The sequence below is a fragment of the Grus americana genome, chromosome 5, assembly GCF_028858705.1.
Source record: "Grus americana isolate bGruAme1 chromosome 5, bGruAme1.mat, whole genome shotgun sequence".
Taxonomy (NCBI): domain Eukaryota; kingdom Metazoa; phylum Chordata; class Aves; order Gruiformes; family Gruidae; genus Grus; species Grus americana.
This window is the reverse complement of record NC_072856.1, coordinates 13,699,539-13,722,159: the sequence shown is the minus strand read 5'-3', so window position 1 is coordinate 13,722,159 and position 22,621 is coordinate 13,699,539. Positions and strand designations below refer to the sequence as shown.

Here is a 22,621-nt window from a genome sequence, read left to right as displayed (position 1 = left end):
TTACAGCTACTGGTGCACTGTATTAAAGTGACACTCACGGTACAAAGAAATGTGTTCGGTACAGTCCAGTGGGTTTCACATGAATTGCATAACCTTGAAAATCATTGCACAAAGCATCGCAGCAGGAACACAGTTCAGAGCTTTTCTACAGGAGAGGCTTCAAATCCGATCGCTTTCGTTACGTGGGAGGTCAAAGCACCTGGCGCAGAGTAAGCAAAAAGGGCTGCAGGAAAGGATGCTGCGTCAGCGCCCGTCGGCGTTCGAACCCTGACAGCAGCTCTCACAGCAGCTCAGACCTGGACAAGCGATGCCCCGCAGGAAAACCCCACTGCCTATCAAAGCCTTGAAATTAATATTCTGATCAATGCCTGGGCACCTGTTGGCAGGGCTGGAGGGAGCCTGTTCCTCACAGCCCAGACGGGAGACACCGTATCAGCCGGCCAACAAGCACTCCTGGCCATGGAAACGCTCCGTCTAAATTCAGAGAGACGAAAAGCAAGGCACCTCTCAGCCAGCAATGCAGCGCAACGCAGCGCAGCACTGCACAGCAGCCTTGGTGGGACCCGGCCAGTGACACCGGCGGTTCCCAGCCGTCACCCGCTCACAGCTCGTTCCCTCTCGTGGTGCAGCGCAGCAGGTTTTTGGAGACAAGTCTCCACACGGTTCAAGTGAAGAGGTCTAACTCTGCAGTGGCATTCCTTCCCCCAGTTTGTGTGTGTGAACTCCTGCCTCTGTTTTTATTCAGGCAGCTTCCAGGGATTTGTGTATATATATCCAATAGCCTGCTCAACGTCAAGCACAGGAAATACGGGTTTTCACCACATGGGGAACAAACCACAGCTAAGACGACCAGGAAACATTCATAATTTTTAATTCACACCAGTAATAAAATTGCATTACATTTTTCATAAAATAAATGTTCCAGTTTATATACAGAAAACAGACTGTACAGAGCCCTCCCCCAGACCCCAAAAACTCACAAACATACAGGCAATGCAGTGCTCAGCTAAGCAGGCACAACTGTACATCTAAAATTGTAACTGCTTTGTGTTGGGGGGGAAAAGTACTACAATGTATATAGTCCTCTCTGGACCAAGAATTAAAAAAATATTGCAGGCAAGCTGACAGGCGTCCTCGCTGCTCGCGCGGCCAAGCGCCCATCCCACAGTGCTTCAGCGAAGCAGGGTTTGTTATTGAACCTGGGACTCAAAGCTCCCGTTCAGCTGCCCTTCCTCATAGTCCATCTGACACAAGATCATGTTGTTCTTCAGGAAAAATTTGTCCCCCACGCAGAATCTGGAAGATAAGAAGAATTAAGGGGCATAAGTATGAACAGAGGTTGGAACAGAGTGCATTTGAGGCAGTTTGGGTCTGAAGGCGACTCCGGGGGCCAGAGTTTGATTTCCAGCTCGGCCGGTGGCACGGTACCCCAGGAAAGTCTGGGTGCTTCTCCCCCCTCCCCCCTTCCCCGCATGCGTCCTGGGGTTTTGCTGTCCCTTTTCCTGGCAGGGTGGTGCTCAGCTCCCAGGACACGGTGGTTGGACGTGGCTCAGGGAGCAGGTCCCCGTCTCTGCCGAGTCCCATGCCAGCGGCCGCAGGAGGCCGGGAGCAGTGAGGGGATTTGTCCCTGCAGCAGATGAGAGGTGTCAGCTCTACCACCGGGAAATCAAACGGGCAATATTACACAGAGACTATTTGAAGTTTTTGCTGCTATCCGCCATTTCCACGGTCCCCTCGGGTGAGGCAGTATTTACACTAATTTCCAGGCAAGGACTGGCTATTAAGTCCTTCCTCACCCCCTTGTGTACAGTGCGGAACAATAAATAGAAATTTCCTGGTGGCTGGACTCCTAACCTTTATCTTCATTGAGCGAAGGGCACCGCTCTCTATATACCATGTAAATTGTTCTGTTTGTATTGAAGTTGACAGAGAGGCTTGTGATATTTAACAATTTTATTTGACCATTAAGGTCAAAAAAGTTCCACATATAAGATCTGAGAGGTGTGAATTGACAGCCAATAGCTTTTTCACCCTGCCTGCTTGCTCAAGAATCTGAAGCTAATCTTTACTTCTTAAGATAACAAATAATGCTCTTTGTGCCCAATTCAGGGGCTGTTTTTTATCCCTGATACCAGTGGGGCGATGACAGACCAGAGTGCATGGCTGTGCCTCCCTGCCCCAAGTGCTGAGCCCTAAATCAGCCCCAGGTCCCTAAAGCAGAGTCACCCCAGGTCCCTAAAGCAGAGTCACCCCAGCCCCTGTGCCAAAAGGCAGCTCTGAACCAACAGGAACAAGTAGGTACCACCCCCGGTGAGGCCGAATATTTACTGGGCTTTAAAGGAAGATCAGTGGAGATGATCCCATCCTCAGGAGACTTGGCAGACCTCAAATTCCCATTTCCTCTGCTCCCAGGCAGAGCTTTGGCAGGGACGTCGCCTATTCCTTGTCTACAATTTGTCTAGATTTGTAACCCGGGCAGCTTCAGGCAGAGCATCTCCATAAAACTGCATATTTTGTGCTACAAGAACAGGAGTGGGCATTTTAGAGCTCCTTTATAGGTCTGACATGGGCACAAGTTTTCTCCAACTGAACACCTGCAAATAAGCGGACTAATTTGCCAAGCCCATACAGAGAAAACTGGGCATTGGTTCTCACTTTATATGATTTCACTGGAGATTTTCCATCTTCTTCTCTCTGCAGCATGTGCGTTAGCAGTTCTGAAATTCAACCTTTGTTGTATATTAAAAAGCTAAAAATTAATCTCAATTTAAATTAACAGCTTTTACGCTAAAACTGCACGCGCTCTCCTGAAAACAACCTTCCCCCACCGGTAGGTTTACTCACGATAAACAACAGACAGCTGCTTGCTTTCTCCTACTTATCCCTACCTTAAGTACAATAAAAATCTCCAGGAAGAGAAATGCAAAAATTACTCTGGCCATCAGCATCACAGACAGCTGTCTCTTGCCAAACCTGGTTTGGGTCTAGAGAAGCCAAAGGAAGAGTTGGAGAAGTAAGGAGTTGGGGGAGGGTGTGTGTATGAGCATGTGGGAAATAAAATGCGCAGCAGGGGTACTCTGAGACCCTGTGGGGTTTTGGGAGAAGGGCTTGATTCACTGGAAGGGCAACTTCTTTCTTTCTACCTGCTGGTCCTGCAAACCCAGCAGTAAACTGGGATGTCTTCAGCTGATGCATCGCAACTAGAGACAGAGGATTTAACAGGGCAGATGCAGGACTTCAGATGCAGTTTCGCATGTCCCAGCCAGCAGCTCTCTTCAGAGCAAGACGCGGGCCCGTGCTGCCAGCCCTCACGCTCGGAGCAGGTCTGTCGCAGAGCCCGTCTGGCTGATCGAGTTCCAGCCAGCAGCAGTGAGAAACAGGCGCTGAACCTACCCTGCCATTTCCACAGACGGATTTTCTTCCGAGCAAAAGCACTATTTAGATAATGGCAACGCAAGCAGCTGCATTTCCTGCAACCCTTGTAATACTGACCTATTAGCCAGCTACAGCAGTGACCAACTTTTATTCAGTATTGTGACAAGCAACATCGACCTTATAACAGTTTAAAGCATGGTAGGCTGAGTAGCCTTGTAGGACTTGCTGCAAACCTGATGTTTTGGAGAATGAAGCTAATGAAAATACTGTACACTCGGTAAAAATATTAGAGATTTTGCTCTGATGGATATAACACTCTACACAGAGTCCAGCTACAGAAGGGCAAGTAAGCTAGAACTACAGAAATGTCTTCATAATCAAATCTTTTCATAGCTGAAGAATGAGGTGGGGTTTCAGGTGGAGTTTCCAATTCAGAACTAGCTTTGGCATCCACCTCTGCAATTTTGACGTTAGGCTTACTTAAAATCACTGTTCTCATTCAGCTTCCAATGTCATCTGTCACAGGAGCACTGCCATTCTGCCCTTTCGGGACAAAATCTCTAGAGGATAAGTCATAAAAGTTTGTAGCCTTCTGATCTCAGCCAAAAATAACAATCCACACATAGCTCTACGCTGTCTACTGAGCCCATCTTTCAGAAAAACTCAGCTCCTCTCAAACTGGGCAAATCCCTCGTGCATCAAAGCGCGACTGCCAGAACGGGGGGATTACCTGCACTTTCCTGCCAGGCAGCGACAGCGCTTGGAGGTTATTTTAAGGGCAGAGTAGGAGTGCACTTTGCACTGAGTGCAGGAACAGTGTTAGCAATTGCAGAGGGAAAAGAGGTGCTTTTAAATTTTACCCTTTATTACAAAGGTGTCAAAGAAATTCCAGAAAATGAGAACTAGGCGGTACTAGGCGTTTCCATGAGAGAAGCTAGGCTAAAGTAGGGGATTGATGATAAATATCCTACAGACTCCAAGGTCAACCCAACACTCCTGCCTGTGCAGCCCAGAGCCGTTGCCTCTGCCAGAAGGGACATTTGAGATGCTCTAGCCCTAGTATCGGCGTGGATTTTGGGAGGACCCCTCTCCTGCCCATCCTTCATCAGCAGGCTGAAGAAAGCTGAGCCTGAGGGCTGAGCCTGGCAGCACCTGCAACACTTTTGAGCCTGGACACAAACCCCACAACCAACCAGGAATTTCAGCAGTGTGAAGACAGACCGTCACAGGGAGGGAGCGTGTTAGCTCTGCAAAGTCACATGCTGCTGATCAGGAATCACGGCTGTGCAGGAGCATGTTCAAGAGGTGCAAAACAAGATCCCATGGGCAACTGAAAGATTTAGCGGGGCTTCCAGAGAGGAGCCCAAGGCCAGGAGCCACTAGATGTCACTGCCGCCCCGGCGCTGCCACCGCGCCTCTGGACGCCGCCAATATTCATAGTTTTCTGCCTTGAACAAACACCGCCTCTGCCTTGCATACCGTGATTGAGTAAAGCCACCTGAGCTACAAACAGCTCACCTGATTCTCCTCTTCCATGCTCTGGCACCAACCAGCCGCAACCCCATTCATCCCCGTGAACTAAGCGGCTGTCAGAGGCGTGGGAGGAGAATCAGACCCCAGTTTGCACAGTCTCCTGAGTTTAGTGGGAAAGGTGGCAGGGGTCTGCATCCACTCACACACCAGGTATGGCTACTTCATTAGAGATCCCACTGTGACTTTTGTTCTAGGGCAAGTGATGAATTTTTAAGTCAGGCTTTTAGCTTGACTTTTACAGAACTAGGTTCTCCATCTTCCCACGAGTTCTGTCATCTCTCTCACAGCTTCACATGGGATGAAGCATTGCCTCCTAGTTTCATCTCTGGGAAACACAAGTCCAGAACAGGAACCCCAGTACAGCCCTTGGGCAATCACTACAGCCTGACTAAACAAGCAGTAAGCACAACGAGCACTTGCAGGCCTGTCTTGGACAACGATGGATGGATGCATTAGAAGGCGACACTGTATCACGCCTGGTTCTGTGGGCTTCCTTTCTGCCTACAATGACCAAGAAACGGCATGCTGCGAAGATTTTTTCACAGCCTTGCCAAATTCAGCTGGCTACAGGTAGCCCAAGGGAAAGGGAAAACTTTGTGCATGACCCTTTATTATACTCCTTGACATGCGTTTTCCACTGGGTAAACCCCAGCAAAATGCACAAGCCCCCCTCGAAATTACACCACCAAGATCCCCTATTAATTACACAACAACTAAAGGGATTGGTTCCTACTGTCGGAAGGGGCTTTATCTAGAGTATTTTTCTCCTTCCTATCGCTTCTCTTTCTCCTCCTTCTTTGCTGTCCCCAGTTTTGAGCCTGTGAGAAACCCAATTTAAGCAAAATAACGTCAGTTTGCCAGAGGAAGTGCATTCTCCATCATCTGTGTTCTGCAAAGAGGGTAGGTCCTGAAAGGACGCTGAGGCGGTTTGTTTTATTCAGCAGCAGCTGTGCTGCATACGACCGTGGCCTGATCTGCAGTCTTTGTGCCCCCCCATCACCCTCCCAACTCTCACCAGCTCCAAGGGGATTTGCGGTGAAGGGGCTACAGGTACTTACATGCATCACCCAGGTCAGCCTAATAAACCAGCCCAAGCCACCCCAGCAGGCTGTGAGCCCCAGACAGGTAGTGTGGATCAAACGTTGCCCCTGTTTTGCAGGCAAAGGTATAAATTAGTTTGTGTTTGTGTGTGTAATAACTGTGTCCTCACCGCTGGTTGCAGAGCTGACAGGCAAAGCAGTCCAAATGGTAAACATTATCTCTGGCCCTCATCACCATCTCAAAGGCAGGGATCAGTTTACTGCAGGCAGCACAATTCCCGGTGGTACCAAAGAGCCTGCCAAAGAAGCACAATCATTAGAAGCCATTTTAATTAAATGGTGGAAGGACTAATTAAGTGTAATTAGCAGTATCAAATACTGTATTGCACCAATAAATAGAAGTTGCAGTCTCCATTTCGCTGACCAACCAGTGTGCGTGAACTTGGGATAAAACTGCCTGGTGAGCAGGCTCCGATTGTTGAAATGAAACTTCATTTGGTTTGTGAGCCTAGGGCTAATTTGCTGTCTAATGGAGAAAAGCATTAAACACTTAGAGCACTATTTTGGGGCTCACAAAATTTCAGTCAAAAACTATCTGCCTCTCTGCAGTGATGGGGTAGGTGCTCAGAGCTGCCCACCCTCCTCTGCGTGTGCTTGCCCCGTCTGTGCTTGGCCACAACCCAACGGAGGGATAGGCTGGCAGCCTCTCACACCAAGATGCAGAAGACCTGCAAACTTTGCCAGCCCTGGCAGGCAACACTATAGTATAGCTCAGGAAGAACCTCACTTACCTGCAGTTTAAAATAAAAAAAGCACAATTTCTCTTGTGATGAGTACAACAGCATTTTGCAAGGCATCTCAGAGAGCAAGCCCTCCTCCCTGGCTGTGCCCCCCTCCTCCCGCCTCCACGTCCCTCCTGGGAGCCAGCTAAGCCCTTCCACCATGGCCCGAACAGCATGCTCAGCCGTTCCACTTCAGCTCCCCGCTCCTCGAGGACAGCCCTTCAGCACTGGAAGCTTTGCCATTTTCATCTTGGCTTTCACTATCTGTCTCCCCAGATGTCTGCTGCTGTTACAGCTCCCGCCGGGGGACTCAAGCAAGACTGCAGCATCCTTCCCCCGGCCCCCTCCAAGATGTCCCTGCAGACCCCTGTGCGTGCCAGGGGCAGCACGCCACTGCGACATTAAAGCCACATGAACCGGCTGGGCCGTGAATCAACAGGCCGACAAAACCAAGTTTCACCCGAGACTGTGGTCAATACGCCATGTGGTTGGTTACTTTGCTTAGGAGATGATGAAAACCGTATTCTTGGGGAGATGAGCCTCAAGACGTACGGTTCCTGCTGACCATTAGCTCTGCGCGTGCAACGCGTCGCTGCCCGCAGACAGATTTGGGCTCGTGGTTTGTTTCAAGCCATTGGTTCTGGCTGATTCCACAACAGGCAGATGAGAAGCACCAGGAAAATCTATAACCAATTTCTAAACCTGCAATTTGCCAAGCTAATCAATACTAATTATTACTGGCCAGTAATTGTGAATTAAAACACCCAGCAACGTTATAGAAACCTCCACACAACTCTCCCACCCTCACACAGCGCTGTGCTACCAAACTCAGCTTGCTCTTCAGCTATAAAAAAAAAAGGCTACCCTTATTTTTCATTAGAAGTGGTATCAGTGGTCTTTCATTAGGCCTGGCTGGAAAACTCCAAGACTTCTTATGAAGAAACAGCACTACGTTTTGCCTGAAAGTTAAACACCACAAACTGAACATAAACACCTGTGCAGGACAGAAAAACTGCAAAAGGAGTACCAACATTTCTTCCCCTATGATGCCATCACATCAGTGCCGAAAGGCAGAGTAAAATCCCAGCCATATAGTTTGCACTTGCAAACTCAGACCATGTCATTGGGAACGGGGCAGCCCCTTTCTCCCCGCAAGCTGACTCCGGCTTGCCCCCGCTCCCGCAGGCAGGGGAGGCAGCTGAGCGCGGTGCTTGGCTGCCTAACGCCAGCAGACAGGACTGAAAAAATGTGGCACTGAAAAGCGTATGGGTCTCCACCCTGAAACGCCCTGGCTCTCATTCAGCACCCGCTCACAAATCAAGCCATTAATACAGACATCCCTCCCTCCCCCGCTCAACGTAGCGGCCCCCTTCTATGGTACCTCGCTTGGGCATAGCAAAACCCGGCGGCTTTTGCCATTTTCCGTAAAACCGGGCATCTGTTTTTAGAGTACCCAAGTCACAGCAAACTCGAAAAATCAGTCCAATACATTAGGCAGGGAAACTGGGAGGTTAATCCTAGATTTGCTCTCTGCCCAGCACTGCTACATGCACAAGTATAAAATATCCATTATTCATTAGCATCACAGTTGTGTGGAGCTCAATCTAGATTAAACAAAATAAAGGGGCCCCAGACAGCACCATTTGCATTGTTAAGCAGGCGCTTTTCTTCAGCCTTCAAATGGGAGACTTTTCTAAATGGAAATGATGGGGAAATTTGGACAGATGTTCACTTAACTATTTAAACAGTTAGCTTAAGAAACATGAAAAATGTATTTGGCATCGCATTCACCTGTCTCCTTTCAGGGGGTTTGGGGGTAAACCAATTGTTAAACAGCTTTGACTGTTTGCATAAGATCTGAAGCTTATGTTCTGTCCAGCTGAAATCGTGTTGCCTTCTAATGTCTACATAAACGTAGCTTCCAGCTAGTCAGCGTGCTAATCTTTTTCTCTTCTATCAAGTTTCACAGTCCTCCATACCCTCCCTTTCCCAACAGATGAACATTTCACACTTATTCTACCACTTCCTAATTTTAATCTGATTTTCAGGGACTGATTTAGAGCCCTGTATATTCACCATGCTTCTAAAAATACGCTGTAACTTGTAGCTCAGCGAACGTGATTTTTTTTTTTTAAGTCTGCTGGAAGAAAAAGCAAAATGAACACAGACTTTTGCCTTTTTTTTTGTTTGCTTGTAAAAAACCTGCCACCTCTGATACCTACTTACCCAGAAGCTACTTGAGCTGAAACTTTCTGAGGTGGGGAAGTTAAAGTTATTGGAGGAAGAAGAGAAGATAAGGAGCAGGAGGAAAAATCTTCCACCCCAAGCCCCATCTGTGGTTAAATTTAAAATAACCCCACATGAACAAACTGATCTGCATTCTGTCCCCCAGACACCTTCAGAACAGATGCAATACTCTCTCGCACATTCACGCACACAAAGTTGAAGCGCATTAGAAAAATCTATCAGAAGATGCTCAGCATCTACTTACCAGCTTGGAGCCACTGGCATAAAAGAAGCTGGAAATACAGAAAGGTTTCACTTTGGAGTTGTTTTGCTTCTTCTAAAAAAAACCCCTGTTTTTTTTCATCTCCCTTTGAAGTTAAAAGGCAACAATTTTTAAGTACAGATTTATTCTCCCTTATGTAACAGGAAGACCTAGCCAGCTTGTAAATAAGCATAGACTATGCAGATTTAAAATTTAGCACAATTAAACTTTTACCCTGTGGTAGTAATTATGTTTAATGGCTCTTAGCCTGAACTTAACCATGTCTATTGTTGTCAGCCAGTCTAAAAGCAGGAGTTTGTCCAAGGACAATTTTCTGTAGTTTATAGGCACACTAAAAACCCCGCTACGTGCTGTTCTCATTGGCCATTGATGTCAGTATGTATAGTAAAAATTAAAGCTAATTGGCATACAGGAGCAGCAGTGAATGCAAATGAATTAATGGGAAAAGAAGGGAGCGCTTCTGGAAGTGGTAGGCAACTGTCGAAGGATGCTTTTTATGTAGTCTGGTCTGGGCTAAAGAGTAGTCTTCTGCACTATAACCCACACCTCGCCAGCTCCGTGAATACACCTGAACTTAATTCAAACTACAGTAAAGTCAACAGCACCCTGCAGGTTTTTTGAGGAAAAAAAAGAGTGGTAAAGGGTCCTAACTGTAGGGAAAACAGGAAGAAACTTCTTGTATGAACACATTAAGTTTAGCACCTTTTAACAGATTTTTCCTTCTCTGACCAAAACATGCAGGGTGGCTAAACTGAGAACCTGATTGCCTATTTCTGTCACCACTAGAAACAACAGTCTGTTTTAGTCATTGCCTTCAAGGAGAGAGTCCCCATTTCTTCTCCTCTCTCTAGCCTGCTGTCTGACTAGCTAGCAGCTTGCAACTGAGAAAGAGGGAGAAAATATCCCCTGCATAGAAAGACTGAAAATTTTGGACCTGTTGACTTCACAGGAGACAAAAAAAAAGAGGAACCAGGACAGGCACATATGAAAAATGAGTGGTACAGAAAGGATAGGTTCGGAGTGTCAATCGGATTTTTTTTTTAAACAACACAAGAACAAGACAAGTTCAAAATTGAACAGCTGAGTTGAGACTGGTAATTCCCCCAAACAAGAGGCTTTGTCAACACTGAAAGGTAGGAATTCTGATTTGAAAGAGGACTAAACATCTACAGATAAATGCCTACATTTGTAGATATTGTGTACAGCTACATATTTCTCTGTATATTTGTACATCCACATCCTCTGGATATACAAGTTTTTGTAGAGCTACCGAACCCCATGCTCATATCCTCTCCAGCTAGTAGGTGAAACAGGTTTTCCCATACACTTTCCCTATATGCCTGCTGCCATTTATTTCCTAGCTCCATCAGGACCTGCTGTAGAGCAAGACTTGCTTTACGCACCTGAAACTCATCATCATGAAAATAAAAGGGTTTGCCCCTGCCATTTGAAACAAACCAACAACTAGTTTTGCAGTGAGGACGGCTCTTAACAGCTTGCAATCAGTATTTTTCCCATCTGCGGATATTAGAAATATGCTGAGCTACAAGTCTGATTTGACCAAAGTACTGAATATGTCAATAATTGCAGGGAAAGCCTGAACATCACTTAAAAAGATAAAAAGAATAAGCTTAAAAGCAACTTCAGACTCAGGGTTCCCTGTAATCAGCCTTTGTGTAATATTCAGAGAAAGCCCTAGCGATAGGCGTTTCAGCATGGTAAATACATATTAGCTGGTGCCCCCTCCTTTCCAGGACACCGTCGTCAGTGCTGCAGTGGGAAGTCACGTCAGCTGAAGGAAAGGAAATGCATTTTGATACTAATGAAGTTGGTCAAGCTGTCCTGTCATGAAGCCTTCAAGTTCAATCCCAAAGAATTTACATCTTGCATGCCAAAGGGTTTGGCATTCATGGATAGCATAGTGGGAGGAGTTGCACCAGCGCGGTACAAAAAAGCCCTCTGGTCGGGTGACCGCACTAGTTCAGAGATTACTGGGCATAAACTTCAAGGTTGCTCAAGGGCATCTGTTTTCAGTTGAAGAACACATCTGAATGTTCACTTATTTTTACTCCTTTGGCCTCTCCCTCCATATTTTCAGCAGATATTTACAGTGGGGTTGGGACTCTTAGCAGGTAGAAGTCCAAGTCCTCCTGCCCCAGCCTTCCTTACACTAAAACTGAAGCCACCGACCTTAAAACCCATCTCGGTTGTCTCTGGCACCGTTGAACACGTGTGCAACAACGTCCTCTTAGGGGAGTTTAAAAACAGCAGTCAGAAAACGGAAAGGTTGAAAGTGCTAGAGATATGCTAGTATACCACAGCCAGGAAGAATTGCTCCCTGTAAGCTTTCCTCCTCACTGGGAGGCTGTGGAGAAGGAAAAAAAAAAAAAAAAAAAAGGTGGGGGAAAGCAAGTGAACAAACCAAGCATTGCTTGTTTATCCTGAAAGGCATGAACTGTGAGAAACTCCTGGACCAGCTACTACGGAGGAAAAAATCTCTGCTTTAACATCACAAAGCACAGCAATGTTGCCAAGACACATTCTACTTTGAGCCTAATTAATCCTTCGTAATCTGTAGAGATACCAAGTGTAGAAGTGCGGGTATCCTACACAGCATGCAAGACATTTCCTGTTGCAATGCAAGAACAGCACTTCAATTTTGCAATGCTTTTAGGCTCTGAGCAGATACCATTTGTTCAGCCACACTGCATTTATACCTCTCCTCCCCATGCTGAACGTGTCCCTTGAAAAGCAGGCAGGGCATGCTCTCAGTGATTGCATGCACACTACGTTCCGCTGGTAGAAAGAGGTTCCAAAGACTTTCTTTGCTGCTTCAAAGGTGTCGCAGCTGCAGGCTGAAGCTACATTCAGAGTATTAGCGATGTCTCTGGTAGATTAACTGAAATTCTGCTAGTTTCGGCACGCACCTCTCAGTTCCTGAAGACATGTGCTTACATGTCCAACTGTGGTTTAATTGTTTGGCTTTGGGCCTTTGTTACCGACATGGGGAAGCCCACCAGAAGGAGGGTATTTGCCTGCGTCCTCCTCTGCCAGAGAGCAGGGCGCCTGTGTTTGTGCAAGATCGCTTTTCAGGTCCCACAACGAAGTTAAAGCCCGTGCATTTGCCAAATACAGAACACTTCATCTAAAGGGCTCCCAAAGCGATTCGCTAACAGAATGAACCCACTGGGGCATTGGGAGCAGAGCAAAAACCAGTATCCAACAACTGGAAAGCCCAGTACCGGGAAACTGACTCATTTGGACTAGGAGCTGCCCAGGGTGGAGTTCAAGCCTCCGCGACAGAGACAGCGCTGGGGGACACCAGTGCCGGGGGACGGCAGTGCTGCTGGGACATCTCCGATGGGGCGCGCAGGGCTGCTCCGCCTGCCGCAGGCGCTGACACCACATGCTCAGGTCGCGGCACCGATGCCGTGCTGAGGTTGCGGCACCGATAAAACACGTGGGAAGTTGGGATAAAGAATTTCCATGAAATCCACTGAGAACAGCATCAGGGCTTCCCGGAAAGCTCTTCTTTCTTACTGAGTCACCATCATTTTTTAATGCAGGTTTTGAGCTTTCTTTGGAGTCTAATTAAGGCCCTAATCAGTTTAAATGATGAAAAACTTTCCCAACACCAGCATATCAAAAATACAGAAGCGGCAGTTCTGCTCCTGTCAAAGCGAGCCTGACTCGCCTTTGCTTGTGTGAGGGCACCATGCCGAGTAAAAAGGAAAAATCACATTCTTCATCAGCACTTCACAGTGAAATTTAAGTTGTCAGTTCCTCCCGGGAAATCCTGATGCAACACCCATACCGTCCCTGTGAACCGGAGCTTGGTGAATGTTTAATTACGCCTAGGAACAAACACACATTGCTGCGTGGGGCTGCGAGGAGCCATCCGAGCCGCACACTAAGCCGCTCTGTCCCAGAAGCGGTTTCTTCAATAGCATTTGCTTATCAAAAATAATTAGAGGTAGGGATGCTGGAACTGTGATTATGAAACAAATGGTAAATCTATTTGCTCAGATGAAATGTATCGAAAGATACATCTAGACACAGCTGGAGACTGAGGTGATACCGCAAGGATAACAACTCGAGATCCAATTTCATCTTTCATGATTAAAAAATGAGCAAGAAAGTGTTTTATGAAATGTGAAGGTTAACAAATGTTCCTTCACAAGCAATGACGACAGTTTATCTTTTGAAACAAATGATCGAGCTATGGTCTGCTAGCGGCTCCTGAAATACACTTGAACAATTTCTTCTAAAAACCCACTGAGGACCAGCACACGCGGCCGGCAGCCCACCGCCCCGCCAACACCTCGGACAAAGCCGGCTCTGAAGCAACGCTGACACAGTCCCAGCGCTCTGCCCCATACCGATGGCAAAGCTCCAGAAGCTGAGCTGCTTTTCACCAAAACCTTGGCTCGACAACGTCCGCTGCCCAGAATATTCCATGAACCCCCTACGTTGCTGCCTCCACCGTGATGAGGCAAGCGGGAGCCTGGTGCTGGGGGTAATGGTTGGGTCTTTGCAGCCCTGGGCGGGAGCAAGCCTGCTCCGTGCTCGTAGATGGAGCCTGCACAAGGGGACAGGAAATCACATCTCACCAGGTAACGATATTCCCAAACTACACACTCGGCTCACAGGCAAATTCGAAGAAACATTGGTCTATAAAGAGATTATGAAACACCTTTTTTTTTTTTTTCTTTTCTCCTGGTCCTTACACAGCAATATTCCTTTTGGACCTCAAATATAAAAGGTACATATACGTACATTTGTGGGAACAAAATAAGTCTAGCTTTTAATTTTTCACATGATGGTTGACCTCCCAAATATCAGTGCAATATTCACCCAGTTCTTATACAAAGGCATATAGAAGAAGTGGTCAACAATAAATTCCTCTGACTGTCCTCCAGATGAAATACTCCCTTTGTGATGCAAGTACAGTATGAAGTATGAAAACTTATTTTTAGGAATGAATTCTGCTAAAATTTGACTAGTAGAACAAATACCGTGAGTTGTTGAATGAGGAAGAAAACATGTGGATAGAGGGTCTAAAATTATTAAAGGGAAGGAAGGAATTATATAATGATGGGAATGGGTAATTCTCCAATATGGAAAAAATCAAATTACCAGCAGTGAACAGACAGTAGAGAAGATGGTGATGGCAACTTTAGTTCCTTCTATTAATAGAACTAATAGTTAAAATTGAGAGAGAAAGAAATACTATGTATAGAAGGCAACAGATGATGTTTTAAAGTAAAAAAAAAAATGCTTTATACTTCCATAAAATACAGGACTGCATAACAATGCCCTTATTCCTATCCGAGGACCCTGAAAGGGTTCCTTGCCATCAGAACAGAACCCAGGAGTGTAGCAGAACACCCCGCCCCCTCCCCCCCGAAAATAGTATACAACTCAATTTACTTATTAGCAAGAACACAAAACACCATAGCTGTAAAGCTGGCTAAACAGCTGAACGCTAGTTAACAACTGTGTTACAGAATTAACATTAATCCTTCCTACCTCACTCTTGGTCAAATTTCCTGGGATACGACAATGATATTGTTCTTCCCAACAAAAAAAACAAGTAAGAAATATTTCTAGTGGTCAAAGCTGCTATAACGGACTAAATTCAGATAGGGGAAAAATATTTAAAGTAGAAAGCAGTAAACCCTACCCAGAAATTAGCTAGTAGCATAAGGTACGCGTATATACATAGCCGTCATGCGAGGAGGTTAAGACTAGCCAGAGACCTAGAGGAGATTGTGCAGCCAGCTGAAGTGTTCGGTACCCTACTCAACACGGGCCGATGCCTCCCATTTTTACTCACAATACCTACAATTTCTTTAGCACAGACAACATCTGCCCAGTTTTACTGTGCCACGTAAGCCTTCTCTCCACAGTTTAACAATGCTGCACAAATAGCAACAGGCTGCTCCCTTGGTGGACCCGGGACTTTTCTAACCCAACAACTGGAGGCAGAGGAGCTACAAGACCCCTTTCAGGCACAGAAGAGGTTTGCTTCAGAGACCACACTTAACTGCTGCTGTGACAGAAGCTGTGTGGACACGGATAAACACTAGCCCCAACTGTTGCCTTCCGTGTTCTGTGTCATGAATTACCCTCTCTTCTCAAAGACGGGATGTGGGCCATTTCCTGAGGTCTGCAACTCCCGGCTTCTTTCCCATCTCTAGCACAGGCCTCTGGCATGCCCCAGAAAGTCGTGCCACCTGAGGGCCAGTGAGAAGATCACAGATTAACCTTTTCCACCTCAAAGCAGCATTCTCAGGATAAACCAAGGAAAGAAATGTTCTACAACTGCAGTGATAAAAAGGTTCTTCTAAGTTTAACAGCATCGATACTGCTCTCCTTCAGCACTTTAATGTGTCTGATTTGATGTTGTACATTATTTTTGTTATGAAACTAGAACAAACCAGAATCAATATGGTGCTCATTAAATGGACAAGACATGGGGTAGCTCATAGGTCTCAAAAGGCAAACATAAATGGGAATCACCGCCCAGCTGAGTATTTCTAGTAGGGTTCTGTAACATGTAGAATAACACTGAATATCTATCTTTCAGGTCAGATTAAAAACTCCAAAAAACCGAACACGCACACCACTGTTTAACAAGTGCACAAATGACAAAATCTAGAGAAGTGATAAATAATGAAGAGGATGACTGATGGAGAGACCTGGGTCGCTTGGCAAGCTGGTGCAAACAAGATAAAGATCAAGTATAAATAAGATAGAGTATAAAGAAACACTCCAGGAACTAATGCAGCCTATGCTTTCTGGAAGGAAGACTATTCCTGGAAGAAGCTGTCCTGAAATGTTTGGGGGATCCTTGTGATTAGTACCTAGCACGACCCAATTGTGATACTATGATGAAAAGAAATGATGCAATCCCTGACAAGGGAAGATCAAGAGCTGTTCTGCTCTTCATTGACACATCGGTATTATGTTCACAATACAGGAAGAGTACAGCTGAACTGGAGGAAGGTCAGTGAAGAATGCTAATTTGGGGTTAGAAACGTGTGTATTAAAGAACCTTCTGGAGCTCAGTTTCATCAGCTTAGCACAGACAGCGTTAAAGATACTTCCAGAGGAAGTGACTTGTGGCATTAGTAAATACTCAGATTTAAGACAAGGTACAAAAATTATTTCATGATAGTGAAGATAGTTAACTCTTTCCTCACTGCACCCTTTCCACCTTTCCAAAGGCTGCTTATCCTGTCTTTCCCCCTTCAGATGTGTTCCACCCAAGCTCCTCCTCACATTTTGGGGACGTATCCCACCGAACCCAGTGTAGACCTGCGATTGCTGCCTGTGTGGCAGATTTTCAGCTGAGACATTTCATGTGTGCCCTGGAGAGTTTCAGCTCAAACAGGAGCCAAAATCCCCGTGTGGGCAGGATGCTTTTGTACACTGCCTGGCTGAAAGGCAAGGTGGCAGCTCCCATATGGCAGCTAATAGACTTATTTCTTCTGGTTGCCTCAGTTCTTAATCTCTCATCTTTAGAAGGAGAAACTTGTTTGTTCAAGTTTACTAAGAAAATATTTACTAAAGATTGTCAGGAGTATGTTTTACATTGAAACACACGAAGCATCTGATCATTGAGATTAATCTAGCCAGCCTCTGGACACCACAAGGTTAGACGGCGTTTTACCTCCCTGTCTTAAAACAGTGTGTTGTTTTGGTTTTGCTTCAGATTTGTTTGCTGGTTGAGGTTGCATAAGAAATGCTATCAGTGCTTTAGGAAAAAAACAAACAACAAAACCAAAACCACACACATTAGCTGGAGATCAAGTACATTCTTCCAAAGGAAAAATGATACAAAACTTGGAGTGTTTTGCAGTGTGACCATCATAAGAATGTTGGCATTAGACCTGCTGTCTTATTAAAATTCATTTGTGCTTATATCAGGTATTTTGTACAAAACCTCCCTGCACACCAGGCAAAAAATCCCATGTGTTGTTTTGTATTGCAGACCCACACTGACAGGGTAGTGCTAATTCAGAGTTAGTGATGGTCTCTGTAGACTTCCACATGAAGAAAAATTTTTTCAAGTTGATCTGTAATTTTGGACTGTTTTGCTCTGTTTACTTAGGGAAGAGACACCCTCTTGGGAGGAACCTTACTCAATATAAGCACTAGAAGTCTATCTAAAAGCTATCACTGAAAAAGAAATGTAAAGGTTTGGTCAGTTCTCAGTCAATACGCAGGAGTATAACATCAAAAGGTAAGCAAGAAAAATTAACAGTCTTTTCCTAATTTTCTCAGCAAGCACTGTTTGTTCTTGTTGGTTCATAATAATAAAGTCATGCCCTCCTCCTTCTACCTTGACCTAAAAATAGGATTCCACCTCCCTGACTACAAAATAGTGCAAATAAAAAGCCATGCTTAGATAGAGGAAGAAACTCCAGCCTCTTCAGGGCAGGGCTGACCACGCACAAATACATGTTTTCACAGGAGGGGTTTAGAAAGACAAACAGCTGGCAGCACACCGAGAGGCTTTGGGAAGAGCCCACAGTACGTTCCTCTATTTACCTCAGGTAATCTCTGCGGCAAAGAATGAGATTTGCTTTTGTGTAAAGAGTTGATCCAACCTCTCCAAGACGACAGTCACAGCAGGCACACTTTAGACAGTCTTCATGCCAATACTTATCCAGAGCCTTCAGCAGGTAGCGGTCCTTGATCTTCCGGTTGCAGCCAGCACAGCCCTTCTGCTTCCCTTTGGGTTGCACAGATAACATCGGCACACCTGCAACACAAACAAAGCATTTCATTTAGAAGATATTCAAACAGCTTGAATTCGGGGTAGCAATGTGAGCTATAGGTAGACCTGTGAGCAAATGCTGCTGCTGGTTTCATTACAAGGAGTTCACATTGCAAGCAGCTGATGGTCAAGGGAACTTAAACTTCATCTGCTGTCGCAGGGTAAGCGGGAGTGTGACGCTTGCAGGAACGCAGCCCTTTTTTCCTAAGGGTAGGGCTGACACAAAGCACTGGGCTTTTTTTTTTTTTTTTTAATTAACATCTTGCAGCAGAATAAACTGCCTGCAACGTCAACATTTACTTTTTTCATTGTTACCAGTACCCTTGTGGTGTTAATTACCTGCCACAGGCAATTATGAAGATCAGAAGGGCCACCACCGTATGTACCTCCAGTCCAACATCTTGGCTGGATCAAACTTAATGGGGAAAAGAGAGCAGTGGGTATAAAAAGATGTTGTACGCCACTGTTTTTCCTTTTTTGTGAATTCCCCTGGTCACAGAGGCCTCAGCGAAGGCTAGAGCAGCCCAGGGGCTGCTCTAAAATAAATGTTACTCAAAAGCCCTCGAGGACTGCTGAGAATAACCCAACCAATGCCCCTCTACCACTAGTGAGGCTATGCTCCTTAAGCAAATCAGAGCTTCCCCTCTCCTCTTGTACAACTGGAGAAGGTAATAAAAAACCATTTTTTTCCTCCCTGGAAACCCTTGCTGGGACTGCAAAGCAGGCATGAGCTAGTTGGGTATGAGGTGGTGACAGGACACTCAAGTGACTAAGCTGATGGAGACTTGCTGGGGCACCTTCCTCACACTGCTGTCTCCAGCTTTTTCCTCTCCTCCGAGCAGCTAGTGCCTCCCCGGGTGAGCACTGACACAGGTGAGAGACCTGTTGCCCTTCTCGGTTTAAGGGGGAGGCAGGGCAGGATTTTATGGAATCAATAGGCACGATGGAAAAATAAACAAGGGGACAGGAGATGATGAAAGCAGAAAAAAAACCCCTCACTGAGACACCACAATCCATTTTCTGTAGAGCCTTGATTTTACTTTGTTACTGATTTTTGTTGTCAGTAGTGTCAGTCACTAGAAATGACAACGCTGGGCCTGGAATGAGCATGCCACGGGCTTCACCAATGCAGAGGAAATGAGAGCAGACGCTCTGGCTGCAGTAGCAGGTGTCACTGGTTATATACTCTTCCACAAAGTTAAGCACCATTTCTGTAGGAAACGCCGGGTGTCCCAGAAAGTAGCCGCCTGATAATGGAATTATTAACAGTCCCTTAACCGGAGAGGACCGAGTCAGTGGCACTGTAGTAAGTGACATTTGCTGCTTTCCTTAAAAGCCAGGGTGACCTGACAGTGGCTAATGCTCAGCACATGTAAAACCCACCACTCCTACAGTAATAATTGCTTTGTCAGAGCTGCACGCAGACGACAATAGCACTTAAGACACCTCTACACAAACAGCGAGGTATTGATCCATTTGTTACCAAAGTGGTCTCAGCAGCACGGAGACAGGTCAAGTAACATTCAAAAACTCTTAAGGCTTAAAGAGCCCTCCTGCTCTTTGCTGCGGCACACTCGAAACCCACCTGCAAAGTCAATACAAGCAAACTTTTGACGCCAGTGACAAATATGCAGTAACAAAGTGAAAACTTAAATCTGTGTTTGACTGCCACATACGCAACCCGTAACGCTCCTGAGAGAAATTCTACGTACACAGCCACAGAGAAACACCCGCACATTTGGCAGGGAAGTGTCAGAAGTGTAATATACTGCGGGTGCTGGAGGTCAGACTGCAGAACTCCTGTGCTCCTGGTGAGAGTTTCTTACGAGAACGAGGGAAGTGGCCCCGTGGTTCTGGACACAGCACTTTTTCTTTTTTTTTTTTTTTTCCCCAGAGTACATTTCAGGAGCAAAAAGAAGCTTTACTTTTCCAGTAATTGCTTTTTTAGAAAGCTTAAAGCCTTCATCCCATGTTCTCTCCAACTCCATGCAAGGAAAACAGCACATCGTGAGAAGAGGCTGCCTTACTCTGAGGCAAAGAAGGGCGCATACATGAATTTCCATTTGCAAACTGTGTAAGATCAGTACCGGTGATGAAAGAAAATAGTTCGCACCTATGAAAAACTAAGACCTAGATGTGTGAATTGTATTTTAAGATAGGAGCCCTAGACACCAGTGAGTCACTACCCACCCCCCCAACCAGGCTCTGTAAATGTGAGCTGCATACCCTTAGAGGCAGAAGAGGATTTCTTACGCAGGGGTGTCATCATACAATTCTCTTGCAAGGTTCATCTCAGTAACTTGAGGACCTGGCATCTGGCGGTGCTGCAGACTTCAAAATGCAGAGTCCAGATAACTGCAGCCCCTTAAACCCCCTCGCAAGAGAACTGCTGCATGGGATGGGTTTGAGATCATCTTGATTCAGAAACACAAGATCTTCAGCCAGATGGGACTTCCCAGGCCCCTCAAGTGCTTTTGAAACCCGTGCCCTTTCGGAGATACAGCTGCCCTCACCCAGAGCAAGGGGTCCACTCAGCAGCATGGTCAAGCGCAAGGGCAGCTGCGCAGGGACCAAACCCTGGCTGGACCATTAGGAGAGGTCGGTTTGAGCGGTAAGGGCGGGTTGGCAGGTGAGGAGGGGCTCCTGAGGTGGCAAGCAGACCCGGATGGCTGAGTGCTGGCTGTGGCGGCACTTCTTGTTCCATCTGTGGCCCTGGCAGCCCTCACTCACCACGGCCGTCTCAGTTCCCCGCTACTGCAAGCACACCATTGTCTTAGGAGAGGCTTCGGCGAATAAGGGGAATATAACACTTTGATTTTCTTCTAATAACTAGCAAAAGAACAGAGATATATATATATTTTTAAACAGTACCTTAAGCAAGGAAAAAAAGCTATGTATTTGGTCAGTGTTCAGCAGGGGGCTTTCTAATGAAAAAAGGTACCATTTCAGAGATCATATGATGTTCAAAGCTGCTATTCCCACTCAGATAATAACGAGCAAGGTCAGCCTCTGCTGGTCAGGTTCAGTGTTTTGAAATTACATTTTGGTCTGCGAGGCTTCCCTCCGACATCCCAACCAACCGGTCTGCACGGAGCACACACACCACTGCAGAAAGTTGCAGCTGCAATTAGCTGGTGAGTTGACACAGCAGGCAAGGCGTGAAACAAAATTTCAAAAACTGCCAAACTTGATCAGCAAGGGTTCCTCGCATGCTTGCCATGTCATTTCCAAGCAACGAGAGAGGAGCATCTCAGAAGCTTAACCCCTTTCGTGGTCGGAGGCTTGCAGAGAGAGGACACAGCCAACACCAAACCCCACTTTCCTCCTCCTGCCTCCCTTGCAGCGAACCCCAAAGCTGGGGCTTTACAGGTAGAAACCATCTGCAGAGCTGCTCGCTCTTTCTGGAAATTTTCTCATTGCAGAACTGCAATGTTGCTTCATTTGTCTATGTAGATTTTCCCCCAGTACTTACCAAAAAATGCCAAGACACCTAGTTCAATTTGATCAGGGGCACATGGTGTCTGTCAAGAAACAAAGGGCTCACCTTCGACAAATTCCATGCGTGCTCTGCGGGTGAGAAGTAGCGCTGCAGAAGTAGAAAAATTAACAGCTGGACACTCATCTGTTTAAATATGTGACCACAAAGGGAATGCTGATTGATTACCAAATTCTGAAAGTACTGTCAAGTTGTGCTCTCTCCTCTCCTGTTGCTAGCCATCCATTGCTATCTTTTCTTAGGAACTGTAGATAAGCCTTTCTATTTTTGGCTACCTACACTCTCTTCTTTGCCCTTTAGAACTTAATAGACTTGCTGCTGGTAAATACAAAACAAAACCTGTTCTGAGTGCTCGGAGCTCCAATGCACATTAAAAAATTATAGACACCACCTCTGGACATACTGAAATTTATGGCTGTGTCTAAAGAGGCTGTTATTGTAGTGAGTAATCTAAACTTTACCTCTATTCACAGTCGGACAAACTAGCTTTAATCAGCCTGTATCTTCTCAGTCGGGGTCTTTCTGTAAAATTATTCAGCTGGCTTTATAACACAAGTGTCCACTAAGTACACTTCTAAATTTTTCTAAGCCATTTTACTGATATTTCTATTCACATGGCAATCAGCTGCCGTTCCTCTAAGGGCACTGTTATAAAGACTCGTTTCCAAGAGAGCCTGGGAACTTTTTATAAATGGTAGACCTTTTAAATAACAGTTATCTGCGATGGTCCTATGGCGTACAGCTCCACAGTGCTCTGGTCTGCAAGAGAGCTACCGGTCCCCTCTGAAAGCATGGAAGTTCACCACCTAATTTCTCTAATGCAACTCTAAAGGTTAATTGGTCTGAAAGAGTAATGCGGGACTGCTGGCTAATGATATATGCCTCAAGGCTTTGCAGCTTGCCTGTATTTTATACAGTCGAGTCCAGAGCATAAAACACAAGTGATATCACCAGGACTTTTCAGACCCCCCTCCGACTTCCCGCAGTCCCCCTCGGCCTCCCGCTCTCCCACGCGAGCCCTCCGCTACACCCACATGTGCCGAGCGAAAGCGGCAGGGGCTGAAGGCAGTGCTCCTCCACCTGCATTTCACGCCTTGTTAG

At 46.0% G+C, this 22,621-nt stretch overlaps 1 protein-coding gene across 10 annotated transcripts in view; it reads right to left on the bottom strand.

The window, feature by feature from the left end:
* Positions 1-640: 640 nt before the first annotated feature.
* The window catches only part of LMO1 (LIM domain only 1), a 216,424-nt gene continuing 194,443 nt past the window's right edge, over positions 641-22,621 (bottom strand). For 4 of the 10 annotated variants that reach the window (XM_054828730.1, XM_054828732.1, XM_054828731.1 and 1 more), the window contains 3 exons: positions 17,796-18,009; positions 6,119-6,244; positions 643-1,296 (listed from right to left, as the gene is read on the bottom strand). In XM_054828730.1, the coding sequence (XP_054684705.1) occupies positions 1,191-1,296; positions 6,119-6,244; positions 17,796-18,009 (446 nt within the window). In that variant the 3' untranslated portion in view covers positions 643-1,190. Of the gene's footprint in view, positions 1,297-6,118; positions 6,245-17,795; positions 18,010-22,621 lie in introns of all 10 variants that reach the window. The other 6 variants (XM_054828736.1, XM_054828737.1, XM_054828740.1 and 3 more) reach the window with 3 other exon arrangements.